This window comes from Crocodylus siamensis, chromosome 6 (assembly GCF_052110815.1).
Source record: "Crocodylus siamensis isolate JL-2025a chromosome 6, ASM5211081v1, whole genome shotgun sequence".
NCBI classification, from domain to species: Eukaryota; Metazoa; Chordata; order Crocodylia; family Crocodylidae; genus Crocodylus; species Crocodylus siamensis.
In genome coordinates this window covers 70007366-70024447 of record NC_143400.1, presented here as the reverse complement: position 1 = coordinate 70024447, position 17082 = coordinate 70007366, and the positions used below count along the sequence as shown (strand labels likewise).

General features: G+C 46.1%; 1 protein-coding gene across 3 annotated transcripts; it reads left to right on the top strand.

The window, feature by feature from the left end:
• The first annotated feature begins 44 nt into the window (after window positions 1-44).
• On the top strand, window positions 45-14580 carry TM4SF18 (transmembrane 4 L six family member 18). Of its 3 annotated transcripts, none has more exons than XM_090050555.1 (5): window positions 45-2506; window positions 8622-8711; window positions 10437-10579; window positions 12551-12731; window positions 14236-14580. In XM_090050555.1, exons 1-5 carry the CDS (start codon window positions 2456-2458, stop codon window positions 14248-14250), a joined length of 480 nt encoding a protein of 159 aa, XP_089906681.1. In that variant the 5' UTR covers window positions 45-2455; the 3' UTR covers window positions 14251-14580. The 3 variants fall into 3 exon arrangements, with proteins under 3 accessions (XP_089906681.1, XP_089906680.1, XP_089906679.1); XM_090050554.1 differs by lacking the exon at window positions 45-2506 and adding an exon at window positions 5135-6824 and having other exon boundaries at window positions 10521-10579; XM_090050553.1 differs by lacking the exon at window positions 45-2506 and adding an exon at window positions 5135-6824.
• Window positions 14581-17082: the final 2502 nt, after the last annotated feature.

Genomic DNA, 17082 nt, shown 5'->3' with positions numbered 1-17082 from the left:
AAATCTGCAATTAAAATGAAACACCACTATATATATATATATATATATATAGGTATCAATTAAACACAATATTTTATTATTATTATATATTTACAATTTTAAAGTAATTTGGAAGCTTATTAGTGCCTCAATCACTATAGTAAAATATGTTTTAAGTACCTATACATTTTGGTATTTTATTTTGGGTTTTTTTATCATGGAAAATCAGAGCTTCCGCTTAGATTACCACCAGGATGCAGGTCCAGGCCCCTCACTCCCCACCCACAGCCCCCTGGCCCTGCTGGTGCTCCTCACCCCCAACTCACAGCCCCCTGGTTCCCCCAGCCCTGCTGGAGGGAGCCTTCAGCTGCCAGGGTTATGGGGCCAGGGACCTGAGTCCACAGCTCCCTGCCCCCTGAAGCAGCGCCTGAGCCCTGGCTACCACCTGCAGAGGCTGCTGTGGCCCGAGTGGGAAGCCCGGTTCCTGCCCGCCCCCATCAGCAGCAGGGCCGGAGCAGAAACCTGCTGCCAGCTCGGGCAGGGGGCAGTGCTGGCTCCCTGCTGCTGCTCACACTCCACAGGGGAACAGGGGTGGCATGGCCCCCCAATCTGTGTGCAGAGCAGGCTCATGCTCCCTGCCCTGCTGCCCTCCCCCTGCACTCTGCAGCCCAGTGGGTGGGACCCAGTGTGGCAGGGCAGAGTGGGGTTAGGTGGGGAAGTTCCTTGCTGTTGTGAGCTCCATGCTGCCCTGGCAACACCCCCCCCACACACACACACACGCATCCAGCAGCAGTGGGCATGGCTGTGTGGGGTTGTGCCCCTCACTGTTGTGGGGCAGGCAGGGGGTGCATCACCAGGACAGCACAGAGCTTGCAGTGGCAAGCAACTTCCCTGCTTGGCCCCACTCTGCCCTGCCATGTCACATCCCGCCCGCTGGGCTGTGGAGGCTTCAGGGGAGGGCATCAGGGTGGGGAGCTGGAGCCTGCAGTGGGCAGCCTGCCCCTGCCCTGTGCATAGATATGAGGGCATAGATCTTCCCTGCCGCCCACAAGAGTGCATGCAGCAGTGGGGAGCTGGCCCCCCTCCCCCACCACTCCCCTGTCCTATGGATGAGCTATCTGCAGCCCTGTCCCACTTCCCACTGGGACCTGACAGCTGTGCATTGCAATCCAGGCCTGGAGCCCCATGTACTGCCTAGCTGGTCAGCAGCCTCTGCCCAACCCCCACCCTTCTTACCTCCCTCCCTCTCTATGGGGGCCTCAGTTATCCCCCTCCCCCACCAGACTTACCTGCAAGAGCTGCTCTCCAGGCTGCCACCCTCCTCCTCCTCCCCCCTGCCCCTTGCAGGCTGCAACTCTGCCAGCCTGCAGAGCTCTTTGCAAAGAGCAAAATCTGCATGTTTCTCTGTTAAAATGAAAAACCCGTGTTTTTCTCCAGTAAAAGGGAAATTCCATGGGGTTTTTTTTCTATTTTTCCATTGGAAACTGAAAACCTGAGTCCCTTCTTGTTACAAAGATTTCTCTGGCTTACTTAACGCAAGTTACTAACTGAGCATATATGGTAATAAGATGCAGGTTGTTTGGTACTGTACTGACATACTAGCTCTTGGTTTTCATACATAAGCTGCTTTTCCTATCAGAGTTCCCTTGCCAGCTTGACCTTGAGGGCCCCCGGAGGAGCTGTCTTTCAGAGGGGCAAAGCTGCTTTGACTGGGTCAAACTAGGGCCTTTGAGCACCACTTTTTGGTATGAAGTTGGTCTGATACCACCAACTATGGATTAATGTCAGATGAACAGACTGGGTAGGTGCAGGCTGAAGAGACCTGTCTCCCTCCCAAAGAGAGAGGTGGAGGTAAAGCCTGCAAGAAAAATGGGTATGGGAAAAAGAAATGGGGTTGTTATAACCTGCTTTTCCAAGCTCCTCCTCTTTGACAAATGTATTGCAACATCCACAAGGTGTCAGTGTTTTCTTCCCCTTCTGCTGTTTTATTCCTCCTGAAGCTCTGTTGTCTTAGTCTCTTCTCGCCACTGCCTTTTCCTATTTGAGGACAAATCTACATGGGAAAAATTAATCCTAGGTATGAATTTAAAGCACTATCATTGTACTGGTATAATCCACCCCCACCTACATGCTGCTGTGCTGGAACCAGAATGGCTTTTGTTTCAGTTTTTCACTTAGAAGTTTAAGTGATAACAGCAGCTACAACAACAACAAAACCCTACTTATTCTGAATTAAAAGCATCCACACAGCTTGATGTAGTGGTGTATAACCAGAAAAAAACTTTATAAATAAGGCCATAAGCCCATAAAAGGTATCTAAGCACCTCAGTCCCAATGAATAATTGAAAATTTGGAGGAGAGCTGCATCAGTTCTGATAACCTTTTCCTCTTGGTTGCTCTTATCCTCACTCCAGAACCTGCTGGCTGGGTTTGAGAGCCCCATACTCGGATCCCATTTCTGACTGATTTTTGGAGCATGGAGCTGAAGGGCTCCCATCATAGGCCAGTGATTGACCTAATTACTGGGGTAGGTTGAACAGCCCTACCACGGTCCTTGCCTTCTGTGAATTGTGTCCAAGTCCATTTTTTTAACCAGCCTAAGACACACACCTCTGCTGCCTGTTTGGTGTGGATGGTAATTGTTCTCAAGCACTTCACCACAGCCTAATGGTGACTCAGAGGTTCAGGTGAAACTTCAGTGTCACCATTAGGAAACCAGACACATTCAAAAAGATTGTTTTTGATAAGCTGTAAATAGGGACCTACTGAATTCACAATTTCACAGAAACCACAAATTTGATACGTTCCCCCTGAGGAATCCCAGTCCCTGCAAAAAAGTGTGAGGACCATGAAAAAGTGGGGAAATGGCAGCAAGATTGGGGGGGGCTGGGGGGGGGAAGAAGAGCAGCTGCAAACAGAAAAGGGTGGGAAGCCCTGGCAACCTGGAGTACGGGGGGGGGGGGGGAGAAGAGTTTGGTTGAGGGGCCCTGAAAGTCCCCTGCTCCTAGGAGATTGACAAGTGGCCATCTGTCACTCTCCAGGAAGGGACATGACTTGCAGGGCCCCTTGGCCAGAGGCATCAGGCAAGCCACCACATTCTACCACAAAAATGCCACCCAAATGCAACAACAGGACCACAAAATACAGAGGCAGCCTCTGGGAATTCGGTAGGTCCCTACCTATGAAAGAATGTTTTTGGAGGTATGACTTGCAATATAGTCTACAACATAAACCACAGTGGAAAGTATCAGGCTGATATGCCACAATCTAGTAACAGTAGAATTAATTGGTGGCATTAGACAACCTACAAGTAGGGATGTGACTTGCTGCTTATTTTAAAGGTAGCCTTTGACAGGCACTGTGATTGACTTTGAAAACTATGAAAGAGGTTACATGTTGTTTAACCTACACTTGAAAGTTCTTCTTAGGACAAAAGGTTATTTCAGAGATTGCATTTCTCTCTACAATCCCCTTAACTAATACTGCTCCCAGCTACCATTATCATTTTTGACTTGAGATAAAGAGAAATCTTGTATGCAAGTAGACTACTGCCAACAGCCAGAACTGTATCCTGCATACATTTGAGCCTAATAAATTAAGAAGTCTTAATCACATGGAAAGATCCAAAGGAATAGAAGACTCTCACAGATAGAACTTTGCCCCAGCTGTAGATACTTGATTCATTTAAACAAATGTTGTCATTATTCAAGTCACATAAAGCAGATGTTAGCGGATGCTATTGTTTAAAGCTGTACTGTCAATGCTTCTTTTTAATTAGATTGAAGGCAAATGTGAGTGTCTTAGTTAAAAGTGAGAACTGAGGTTGGTGGAACAACGTAAAATACAAAATGATGTTGGAATTGCGCTGTCCCTGCCTTATGCAGATAACTTCTCCTTCTGTACAGATACAATCAATGGAACACAAAAATCTCTTTAAAAAGAAGTTCCAAGGGTGTAAAATTAGATTGGAATTGGGGGTTCCTGGTTGCACAGAAATCCCAGGAATGGTAGTGCAAAGCTTGATGTGCAAAGCTTACACCATGATGAATAGCCTCAGTTAAAGATTGATGCACAACATTCCGCATATTGAAAAATTAGTAGTTAGACTTTGGACAGCAATTGCTTTAAATAAAGTCTGATTCTGTTATAGCAGAGGAGTCACTCACCCCTGCAAGTAATCAAAGGTTTTTGGTAAGTGCATCGGTATCAGTTCAGTGACATTGGAAGTAACAGGGGACAACTCTTGTGACACTTGTAAACATGGTTGAGAAACTGATGTTGGTGTTTGCCAGGTTTGCCTAATACCTACTGGGAAATGGTTACTTCATGTTCTACCATCACAGCACTCCTGGGAACAGTTTGTTAGCCTTTTGTAGGCTCAGATCAGGTGTAGCATCTACAGAATTTAGAGTAGAAGCCTTCTGAATGACATAGTGTCCTCTTGAACTTGTGCAGAAAAAAAAACCTGTGCATGAAGTTGTATTTTGCCAAAAGGCATAGTCCTACCTCTTCTGATGAGAACAGATTGTGACTAGGAACAGCAGCAACTTGCATTAGAAAGGTGCGCACACATGTTTTTTATCATAAATGTAAGTTCCTAAAAGAAAAAATGGACAAGTTTTTGAAAAGCTACAGAGTTCTTCAATAATGGTCCAACGTATGGACAGTTGACTTATGTCTTGCTTCAATTAAGCGTCATCTCTGAGCCCTAAGGAGCAACCTTGAGAAAGGGAATCCCATTCAGGCCTGCCAAGCTGCAGAAGGAGATTTGCTGCCAAATTCAAAAGACACAGGACCAGACTTCAAAATTGAGTGTATAAGACAGACATGATAACAAGGAATCCAGAGCTCTAAGGAAAGGAGAGACTTAGAGAAAGGAGGGAGGTGCAGAGTAAAGAAAGTGAGATTTGTGTTAAAGGAAGGGCGACAGGCCCAGTAAGTACTAGTACTGCACCTTTGTCATGCTTAGAGCTATTTACTACTGTGACTAATGCATAATATCAGCAGAGATCAGCAGCAGCTTTAAAGGGAGGACCCTAGAGTCACTATACAACTAGGGAAAAAAACAGTTCATACATATCTTTAATTAAAGATAACCCTTCCTTCCCCTTCCCCTCCCCCACCTAGCGCAACTTGATAGGCCTCCAGAAGGATCGGCATTTTTTATTCAATACCAATTTCCTTTTTGAGTTTTTGTACCTTTGCTGGATTTTGTGGATTAGGTTTGGTCATTTCTGACAAACAGAAGGCAAGACAAGAAGGCCAGAGCCATTTACTAAGCAGCCAAGCAATTGTTCCAGTGTCCCTGCCCTGGATGCTTGCCCTAGAACATCACCCATGTTCCTGGAAATGCAGGGGCAGCAGGCCTAGTAGGCCTTCCTGAGAACTGTAGCTCTGAGACAGGCTTATCATATGCAACCTGTCCCAGGCTTCCATGAGCTATGCACTGGCTGGCTTTCTGCATCAGTCTGTCAGGTTCTTTGCTTTGTAATCAGGAGTATAAGGCCCTGGGAGTTCCAGCAGGGAGCCTAGAAGCCCTGAGAACCATGGCTGAACCCAGGACTGTCAGGACTTTTCAGGATCCCTACTGAAGACCCATGTCTCAGAGCCTGGATGTTTGGGATGATCTCCCATGGTTTATGGGTCATGGGCAATCTGCCTGGGAAGAGCTGGAGATCCTGGCAGCCTCCAGGGCTGGTTAGTGAGAATGATGTTCTTAGCTCTGATGTGATTGCAGGGCACTCATAGGGTCCAAAGATATTGCATGGCAAAAACATATTGTTCTGGCTTTTCCAACCCAGGAATGTTCAGTATCTTGGTCCCAAAACATTTTAATTTTTTTGTTTGTTCTGGTCCAATTCAGACCAAAACCAAGGTACTAAGATGAAGTACTTTCCACAAGCTAGAAGCTCTGGTCAGCTGGTTCTGGCTAGTCCAGATGTATGAGCTGACTCATCAGCCCCCTCCCCTTCTCCCCCTTTAGATCATGTTGTTTATAGATATTAGGTAAAGCTACCAGGGTGCCTTAAGCCAGTGCCTGCTGAACTGCAAGACTGGCTCTCACTGCAGCTTAGGCAGCACACTCTTTCTGGCTAGACAATAAATGTAGCCTCCCAGGAGAAACGGGTACCATGAGGTTTAGTGATCTGCCCACTGTCTGCAGGTCAGTGTAGGGACAGGAATAGAATAACTACCCCACAAAGTAGCTGTGAAACAGTGAATAAGAAATACATAAAGGATGTTAGAGTTAGTAAGATTGCGTTCCCATTGTCAGGATTAGCTAATATTTTTAATGCATGTGCTAGTTAGCGGATAGAAATTGTTGTGCTTATAGGTGGTGGCATCATAGCTCAGTTTGAAGTTCCTTCCTGATTCTCACTTCTAGACACTCATTTAAGCCTGAGAGTCCCCAGGGAATACTTCTTGGAGGGAAACAAAGTTTCTTAAAGAAAACAGCCCCACACTCCAGCACAGGACAAAGGCTGACCCTTCTGCCAGTTGTACTTATCCTAGGAACAACAAAGCAGTTCTTTAGCAGCGGGACTGCTCGACTCAAACCCAGCCCTGGGAACCAGGTCCCTAGGAATATGAAATAACCACATCAAAAGAAAAGAGCAAGGCTTTGCAGCTTTAAAGTCAGTAGAACAGAAAATATTTCAAGTCCTCCAGAGATGGGTTTACAAAAGTGTGGCAGCTGTTTGAGCTGTCTGCTGATTCTTCTTGCACTTTGGTGCATTGCAGTTAACATCCTATTATACTTCCCCAATGGAAAAGCTTCATATGATGTCAGTAACCACACCAACTATGTGTGGCATTTTGAAGGAATCTGTTTCTCTGGTGTAATGGTAAGTGCTGCTTCTATGGATTTTATTGAATTCTGACCGCTAAGATTGTGCCATACTTTTGATTCTGGTTTACAACGGGGAGGGAGGTCAGGGACAGGGAACACATTATTTTAGATAATTCTTTAGATAGAAAATTTGGTCAAAAAACAAACCTGGGGCACTGATCAACAGGTGACCAACAGTGATGTGACTGGATTTGTACATTATCTTGAGAAGTTGGCTTGTGCTCTATATGCTTTTTTGTCAATCTGTAGCTTAAGCCTGTGTTGCTGTGGTGGCGGGGGGAGTCGAGTAGCGTTAACTATCTGTTTGGGTTTGGCTTTACATAAAAAGTGTCAATTTTAGCATCACTATGTACGGTTCTGATACACCGTGCACAACACAATGGGCTCTGCTAAGACCACTGTGGCAGAAGTCTGGCAGCATACAAGACCAATGCATTTTTAGATCAATTACAATCAGTGACACTTCAAGAGCAGTAACTTTATCCCTACTTAACCTTTTACCATTGTTATTGCTGTGTTACTAAAGATAAGATCTGCTTACTGAATGAGCAGAGAAAGTGTAATGAGACCTAGAAATACAAGGGGTAAAAACACATATAGCTGAAGATCTAGACAAACTGGGCAGCAGCAAGATTCCAGCTGTGCCTATCCCTGACTATTTGGATTGGTATTTGTCATTGGTTCTGTGGCTATGACGGGAGTGCTGGTATAGGCAGAACTGCAAGTGGTGGCAGGTATTTTAAGGCATTAAACTGATCTTCACAATATGATGGTTAAAACGATGGCGTTGTCAACACCTTAGCTACATTATCCCTTTTCCTAAACTTAGAGGCCATCTTCCTTCCATTCTTACATGACAGGAAAGCAATCCTCTTCCTTTTAACAGGCCACTGCAACCCAGCCCCCACTACCCCACATTCCCCAAACAGTGACCAGTGTCCTTGCTTCCTCCTAGCATGTTTCTTTTTAATACTGGCAACTGTTAGGCTCTAAAGTCCAAGAATTGCTCAGTGAAGTTACTCCATACGCAACTGCAAATAGAATATCCACAAGTGGCAGGTAGCCAATTGGCAAAGTGAAAGTCCTCAAACAATTTAATCTAAACATGTGCCTACAGTGCAGACTTTGCCAGCATGGTGGTAAGCAGCTTGATCCTTGACTTCAGCACCAAGCCAAAAGAAGGCCCCAGAGTAGAGTTATGCAGTTATGCAGTTATGCTAGCAAACTCGCCCTTCTATGCTCTATAGCACATAGGAAAAGTAGTTTTGCCAGCCTGGTACAAACTACAGTTTTGCCGGTCTAGCAGCAGCCACACCAAAGTCTTGTCTATATTAAGTTTGCTGGTGGCAGGGCCCTCCTGTCTTTCCTCTGCAAACAGAAAACTAAGCAAACAGATATATTCTGGTGGCACAGTTGCATCCCCCCACCTTCCCCAAATACCACTCTGATATCCTCCCTGCTGCTTTATTTCTGCCCTGGCTGCTATTATCTGGCCTACCCCTGCTCTAGCCAATGTAGCTACACTTGCAAAACTGGTGTAGAGCAGGCCCAGGAGTGCCTTACTGGCCTGGTACAGCACTCTTTGAGCACCTTTAGTGCAGGCAGAGTCTAATAAATGCAGCGGCACAAATTCTCCCTGCACCGCAACCTGGAGTCATACACATCTGTGCAAAGTGGGTACAGAACCTCAGCTCACAGAATGGCAGCAGTTCATGGGCACTTCTAAAGAGAGGAGAAATCAGGGCTAATATCTTCAGCAATTCCTACTCATCTCACAGTCTCCCCCTTACAGATCCTTGTGTTAGCAGTTCTTATGATACTGCTGGAGCATGACACATTCTTCCAGTGCTGCCAGAGCGAGAGCTGCAACAAAACTTACAGGGTGAGTCTTGGTTTTCCTTTTGTTTCTACATTCAGAATTTGTCCCTTCCCCACTCGACTCATTTTTTCCTGTGTCTCTATTAAAGGAGAATCCTGCTTTGGGTAGAAACGACCCACCTGATTACAGCAAGCCAGCTTTCTTTTGCTTCTTGGGCAAGACAGGAAATAAAAGCCTGATAAGATAACCACCCCATGGCCTGAGTCTCTCTCCCCTCTGCCCCTGCTGAATTGCTCCAACTTCTGAGTTATTTTGCCACATTTAAAAATGAATCTTCTTTGTAGATGCTGTGTGGCTTGCAAATAAGTCAAAAGTGTTTGTATTCCTGGTGTTCAAGTAAACGCTTAGAAAAGTGAAGTCCAAAAAACCAGCGGGCCATGATTAGTCTTTACATCTGGGAAAATTCAGTATTTTCCCTTGGAGGGCAGCATCCTAATTCCACTGCCAGGGAAGACTGACTTATCCACCTCACACGTATCATTCTGAATTTGGAAAACTGTTGTGTGGGTGGGTGATGCAAACCTGGAAATATGACTAGTCGGGTTGTGCGAAACGGCACCATTCCATTTCGACTTGCGTTTCGACATTTTGACGGAATAACGTTTTGTTTCAAATTTCATTTTGATTCGAACCTGCTGTTCTGTTTCATTTTGTTGAAACAGTATTGCTGTTTTGACATTGTTTCAACGTCTTGCCCATAGGCTATAATGGGGAAGCTCAAAACAGCCTATACCTTTGTCATTTCTGGCCTGATGTAGATGAAACATGCAGGAATGGTAGCCCCTTCTGAGGGCATGAAGCCTGCCAGGTTTCAAAGAGATAGGTGCAGGGGTTTGGAGGAAACTGCACCTCAAGCTGCGGACAAGCAAAACTCATGACATGGGTGACACTGTGTGTGTTAAGGCGCAGCAGGGTGAAAGCTGCAGGCTTGCTAGGTCCTGCTGGGGCCACAAAGCCTGCCGGCTTTCAAGGAGAGAGGTGCAGGGGTTCTGCGGCCCTGCATCTCTAGCTGCCGACAGGCAAAACTTGTGACACGGTTGCTTGTGGGAGTGTCTATCTTGTGCCACGGGGGTGTGAAAACTGCAAGCCTGGTAGGCCCTGCTGTGGCCACGAAGCCTGCCAGCTGTCGAGATCGGTGCAGGGGGAGTCTGGGTTCTGGGGCCCTGCATCTCTAGCTGCTGACAGGCAAAACTCGTGACATGGGTGGGTGACACTGTGTGTGTGTTAAGGTGTGCCCTCACTCAACTGACACCAAGGCAGAAAGCAGGGCAGTTCAAACAATGCTGCCTCTTATGCAGTTTTTCCATGCCTCCCCCAGAGCACTGGGATTGGAAGGGACCTCAGGGAAGGATGACAGTCACTGGCCAGCTACACAGTCAATAAGGAGAGCAGACCTTCTGCCCCTTCTCCCGTCTTCCCCCTCCGTCTCCCTCTCCTTACTTTAGTTTCTGTTTCCCTGCAGGCAAGCCCAGCTTGAGCTTTGAAATTTGAAACATTTCAGCTATTTTGAAACGTTTTGACTTGCCTCATTTCATTTTGAGGCTGTTTCGAAGCTCTCTGTTTCCTTTCGATTTTGCTGTTTTGAGCTTGAAACGAGTCAAAACAGCGTTGAAACAAAACTGCCAACGAAATTTCGCACAGCCCTAAATTGACTAGGGCAATGTGTCTAGTGGTTGCCCAATTATTTGCCCATGCTGAACACATTATCCTATTCTGTCTTCAACATAGAGCTTCATTTCAGTTGTGTTAGCCCTGCTTGGAATTGCTTTTTCTGGATACAGTGTAATCATCTCTACTCTGGGGCTTGTGCAGGGCCCATTCTGCAATACACCAGCTGGCTGGGAGTACCTCTTCAAAGACACTTCAGGGGGGTAAGAAACACCAGTGTGTCTGCTGTAAAATTGTACATAAAATCTAAAAGCTAGAAAAGATCCTTCAGAGAATGTTTTACAGCTAAATACTAACTTACCTCCATATTATCACTGTAAGCCATAAGACAGACCCAGAAGAGTTAAAAGCCTGGAGGTCTAAAGCTCTCTGAAAGGCAGAAGGATACCTCACAACCTATAGATTCTGCCTAAAAACATCATGAGATGGATAGAATCAGTACAAACTGTGAGAGTAGATGGAAGTATGGTAAAAGCGGGGGTAATGGGGAACACTGTGATAGAGTGAGTTAATCAGTAGATTGTAAAGGTGTGTGGTACCACACAGGACTGATCACGAGCAAAGTATGTAGAACTTACTTTCTGGGTACAGAAACTAGGTACAGTAGACATAAAAGGCTAATAGTAAAGATCATTAATCAGCCAATAGTCATATGCAAGGATATGTGCTGAATAAAAGAACCTCTGATGTATAAAAAGAGTAGAAGAGAAATGCACTTTGAATTTGTGTGTAGCCCTGCACTATCTCTGCTGTCAATCAGTCTGATCACCTGGTTGATAGTATGAAGAAAGGCTACACTAAGTTTATGCTCACGGAATAGTTGCATGCTTATTTAAACCATAAAGGTGTTTCAGTCGTATTACTGTGTCCAAGACACAAACACAAATATTTTTTCACTTTTACAAAGAAAAGTTAGAGCTCAACTCATCCTGCAGACTTAACACCCAGGGTGTCTGTATTCACAGTGCAGTGCCAGGAAGAGGAACCCACACTAGATCTACACAGTGCTGCACTGTACAGAAATGACATGCCTTTGAGATCCCAGGCATGTGTCATATCTGCAGCTTGTATCGACCGTGAATGTGGATATTTTAAAGTCTTTTGAAAAATGATACAATATGTACATATTTCATGTGCAATAATGTCAACTTCTCTTGATCAGTCATAGAATCTCAGACAGCAAAAAATGAAGAGCCACATTACCTGACAAGGCAGGATTGTTTCCTAAAAATATAGGTGCAGCTATCTCCCATTTAGGTCTATGTAGTTTAAGAAAGAGACCTGTAAAGTAGACAATTGTGCCTGCATGAAGTTGTTTTCATTATGGTGTTCTGTCAACACCATCAGTATTATGTCAATTCCATCACCATGGCTACTACACATATTAATGTTCCATTTTTAATTCATAAAGAAAGAGCTTGATTTGACCATGAAGGGCCAGATGCAGAGTAAAAGATTCCAGATTCAGCCCAAATCATGTAACTTAGTACTGGTGAAAGAGAAACCAGCCAGGAACGTATTAAAAAAAATACAAATACAATTGCAGTGATTGCTCTTAGAACCAATCACTACACTGCACTGTCTTACTCATCTTATGATGATACAGCGGGCAAAGTCAATCACATACCGTATAGAGGTAGCAGGGAGGCGAAGCGTAGCCCTGTTGACCCAATGGATATGCAAGATGGTGCTACTCCTTCAGGCAGTGCCTTCAACCAACATCCCATGCACCTGTCAGATGGAAACAACAATATTTGGGCATTCCTATTAGATGATAATAAAACTATATCAACCTCAGTTAAAACTAATCAACAGCAACTTGTCTACTATTCATGAAATAGAAGTCTTCTTAGTGGTCTCTTCTTAAAATCAGCTGGTATTTGCAGAAGATTCAGTGAAGTAAATGATGCAGGAGGACTTTTATTTTAGGAACTCTGCTCCAGATCCTGGTCCCCATTACATCAGCAAAAATCTTTAATTAACTCCCTAAGGTTTGATAAAACTGCTCAGGATTTACATCAGTAGCACAACAGAGACCGGGATTGGGCTCCCAGATCTCAGAACAAATAGATTTTATTATTTCCTATCATGACTGTTGGATTTACTATTATCAAGTGTTAAAATTAATCACATTTAATGAATCTAATTTCCTCATATTGCTCTTTGTCTGCTAGTTACCTCACCAATTACACTTCTTGGTCTCGGTGCACTGAACCCACTAATGCAGTGAAAGGGAACATCATATTATTCTCTGTTCTAATGGCACTAAGTGGACTTCAAGTGATCATCTGCTTCCTCAAAGCTATTGCTGAGTTGAAACGAATACTCTGTGGGACCTATTCTGTCTTTATCCAGGTAACAAAAGATCTGGAGCATTGTTGGCTTCAGGTGGTGTTAATCAGCACTGCTCCATCTGTTTCACTCTGGGCATGTCTACAGCACAACTTACTACTGATGAAATAAGCCCTGCCTACACATGCCTGCCCAGGAATCTTAAAAAAGGGCAGCTGCAAGAAAGCCCCGAGAGGTGGCCCAGGCACCTGCTCAAGACCTAGGTTTTCCACGTGCTCTCAAGGCATCCTCATTGCCTCACGTTCAGGGCTGCTGCACATGGAGTGTGGATGGGGCTTCTTTCATCATCGGTGAGGCAGTACCATCTGCCACAGAGCTGTAGACATACACTCAGATGCTGCAAAACAGTGAGGATCTGGGCTTTTGTTTACATGTAATCCATCTGTTACTGGAAAGCTAACACTAGTACCAGGTCCTATAGTGAAGGTACTGGTGCAAGGTAGTATTCAATCCACGGGAAAATCTCTTAGGATATGCAGGGATTTCTGACCACTCACTTGAAAGCCCTTCCGATTTGGATCAGGGAGCTGGGGAGGGAACAGGCTACCCTGAAAATTCAGCATCAGTACTGAACATGTAAAGAATACATGACACCTGCCTTCTAGCATAGGTTTTGCTTTTGTCATCAGGCAGGTTTCATGGCAACGGGTAGCTTTGCCACTCCAGGCTTTACCATATTGATCTGTTCTTTTGGATGCCATATCAGTAGGCCCTTGTGACAGGAACCAAGATATCCCTACGGTTGGTGTAGTCAGGGTGAATGACATCAGTTTTGTGATACTGATTGGCATTATGGTGCCAAATCGTTTTCAGCCATAGCATCCAACATCTGTGAGTGCAGGGTACATTTCACTGGTTGGTAGGGCTAGAAGTGAGAGTTCAATGGTGACCACATTCAGTAGGTTTAGGCAGCACTTCATGTTCTTATGCAGGGTCCAAGTCCATTACAGGCAGAACATCCACAGCACAGCTGCCTGCTTATTTTGTCTTTGTGGACATCTCTAGAAAGTTTCTTGCATCAAAAATCTATTGGCAGGCAGCACAAGAACGGAAGGAAAAACCCAGCTTGTTTGTCTTGGCCTGTAAAGCAAAATCTTATGCTGTTATAGGCAAAACATGCAGAAGATGGAAACATTGCAGGTCACCAATCCCCCTTAAGAAATGTTGAAAATCAAGAAAGACAACAAAAGGATCATTCAGGAAATAAAATGCCTAGACTCGAGTGAGATAGAGACTCCTTTGTAACAGCCCAGCATAGAAATGTCAGTATTTCAATACTGTGCTCTTGAAAGGAGGAGATGGTTCTCAGTCTATCAATCTGATCTTGATTTCACTGAACAGTTATGTTGCTCTCTTCCCCTGGGCACAGATTTGGGTCCTTTGTTTCTCTTGCTCAGGAAGCTATTGATTTAGTACCATGAGCATATGTTGCTGTTGTACAACTTCTATATTATAATGCTAAGTAAAAATGTTAATCTCTTTGATGTCTTTCCATTTTGTTCTGCAGCCTGGGATTATCTGAATGTGGCAGAAAAAGCTTCATTGCTAAAAAGGACTCCCTTCTCCTGCCTTTACTGGTAAATTTGTGGGTGCCAAAGCAAATTTCCCATGTGTTACGATTTGTCTCTTACCCACATTCATCTTGTGGCATGTACTTTTATTAGTTATTTTAATTGTTCTAAATAGCTAAAATAGAACATTTGCATCATCTTATATAAAAAAGAGGCAGTGCTAATGGTGTATCTTTCATTTTGCTATTCAGTTCCAGTTTCAATAATGAGGAAGCACAGTGCTGTGGAACTGCCTTCCCAGGGGACCACTATTGCTTTCAATAAAAAAAATGTATATCTGTTCTTCACATGACCCCTTTGTCTTCCTTATTTAGAATTTGTGAATACTTCAGACATTCAAGGGCTGACTCTAGGCTCATTGGCTTCAGCATACAAGATGAGGCTTCAGTTCCAGAGTTACTAATAAGGTTAGAAGGGACTACTATGATCATCTAGTCAGAGCTTCTGCATGAATACAGACCAAAAAAGCCTCACCAGTGATTCTGCATCAAGCACAAACTTCAGTTTGAGTAACAGCCTGCCCCTCAGAAAGACAGTTTCTATCTAAAGACCTAGGTCAAGACTCAGCAGCATGATACCAAAATGCCTAATAGGTTTTTGTTCCTTTCCCTTTAGCTACTCAAGTACATTTAGATAAAAGAACCCCAGACTGAAAAACATTTCTCCAGAGATTTGGAACCACTCTATTGACTTTAATATAAAATTGTGTCCCTTTATAGAATATTTTGAAAGAAACCCCTAATATATGGGATGTCATTCTCTACTGACTTTTGTAGGATTTGTGTTCTCTCCTTCAAATAACACTGATTTAATCCCTGACAGGTTCTCTAGGAGTGTTTCATGAGAAGTGGATATAAATTAGAGAGTACTGGGGTAGCACACACATTGATAAAAGTGGGTAAGAAAACAAGCCAGGATGTTTCAGAAACAGGTAGCGAGTGTTAATGAAAAGAACCTGACTCACATCTGTGGGTGCCTGTGCACAAGCAGCGAGGCTGTTCCAATGCACTGGAATTCCAGCACGTTGGAGCAGGCTCAACTAATTGAGTCTGTTGGAGCTTGGCACCTGCTGGGTCTCGTGTATCAGCATCCCTGCACTTCAAAATAGCAGTGAGGGGGGCGCTTGAACTAAAGCTTGTTGAATGAGCTTTAGTTCAGGTGCTCTTGCCACCATTTTTAAGTGCATTTTAAAGACGCTGATACATGACACACCAGCATTCTCACTGCTCTAATTAAAGTGCTGCCCCGCACCCCCTCTACCTCCAGAGCATGTGTAAAAGTGCCTTGTAAGGCCTGAAGTTTAAGTTTGGTGTCTAAGAGAACAAGAGTATTATCACCCCAGAACACATTTCAAGGTGGTATCACAAGTCAGAGGTGCACGGTATAGAGGAATGCATGCAAAACTGGCTCCCTGTGCACCTGTACAACTTGTCATTTCCCTAGGCCTCAGCATATACCTTGGAGTAATGCCATGGCCCTACTCCAGTAGTCCCCAACCAGTCTATTGCGATTGACTGGTCAATTGTGGAGAGAGTTGGTCAGAGACTGGGAGGGGTGGAGGGGGGGGAAGGCTGAGTATGTGCATGTGCATGCAGGGCCCCCCCCTCCTTAGCCCAGCCCACCAGTTTGTGGAGGAGGGAAGCAGTGGGGGCCAAATCAAGGCCCCCATGGTGAGGGAGGTAGTGGGGCTGGGGTTGGGGCAGAAGTAGGGGCAGACCCTGCACAGCCAGGGCATGGGATGGAGCTGTGAGCATTTCATCTGGGGGGTGTAGGGAGTGGGGATGAAAGCATCCCAGGAGGGCATGGGGGGTATGTGCCCCCAGATGCTGGGTCCAGGGCAGTGCCAGGCTCTTCCCAGTGGGGGCCAAGCCAGCCTGCACTCAGGGTGGGCGGTGGAGGTGGCACTGGGAGTAGGGCTGGGGGGGAGGGGCTGAAGTCACCCAAAAATTCACCATAGCTCCCTCAACCCCCTGTCCCAGTGCCACTGCTGCCTGCCCTGACCATAGCACAGCCTAGCCCCACCTCTCTGGAAAAAGCCGAGCACAGCCTCCCAGCCCCAGCCTCTTCCCTCCCCGAGGGCATGGGGGCTGTGTGCCCAGGATCTGTGCAGGGAAGGGAAGGCTGCCATTGCAGCCTGGGACTAGGAGGCTGTGCCGGGCTGATGGGGGCTGGGCCACGGTGCACTCAGGCCAGGCAGCAGTGGTGTTGGGAGTGGGGCTACGAGTAAGGGGGGGGCATAGCCCCCACAACCTCCCTCCCAGCACCGCCGCCACCCAGCCTGAGTACAGGCCTGCCCAGCATCCCTGCTGGGAAGAGCTCAGCACGGCCCCAGCAGCAGCCTGCCCTGCCCCGTGTAGATCCATGGGCACTTCCCCCCATGCCCTCCTCTTGGTGTGTGTGCTCTCCCCTTCCCTATGCCCCCAGATGAGCTGCTCATGGCTCTGTCCCATGCCCTGGTTGTGCAGAGCCGGCCTCTGTCCCAGCCCCACTCCCTCCCTCACTGCTGTGGGGTGGGACAGATCAAGGCCCCAGCAGTGAGGGAGGGATCAGGGCACAGGCAGGAGCAGGGGCTGGGGGGAGTGGGGCCCCAGCTGGGCTGGGTGGTGGGACAAACGGGGCAGGGCTCACGTGCCTCCCAGGCCTCCACATGTCCCACCACCTGGCCCAGCGGGGGCCCCACTCCCCCCAGCCCCTGTTTCTGCCTGTGCCCTGCTCCCTCCTTCACCACTGGAGCCTTGGTCTGCCCTGCCCCGCCAACACCACGGCCCTTTCCCCTCCCCCTC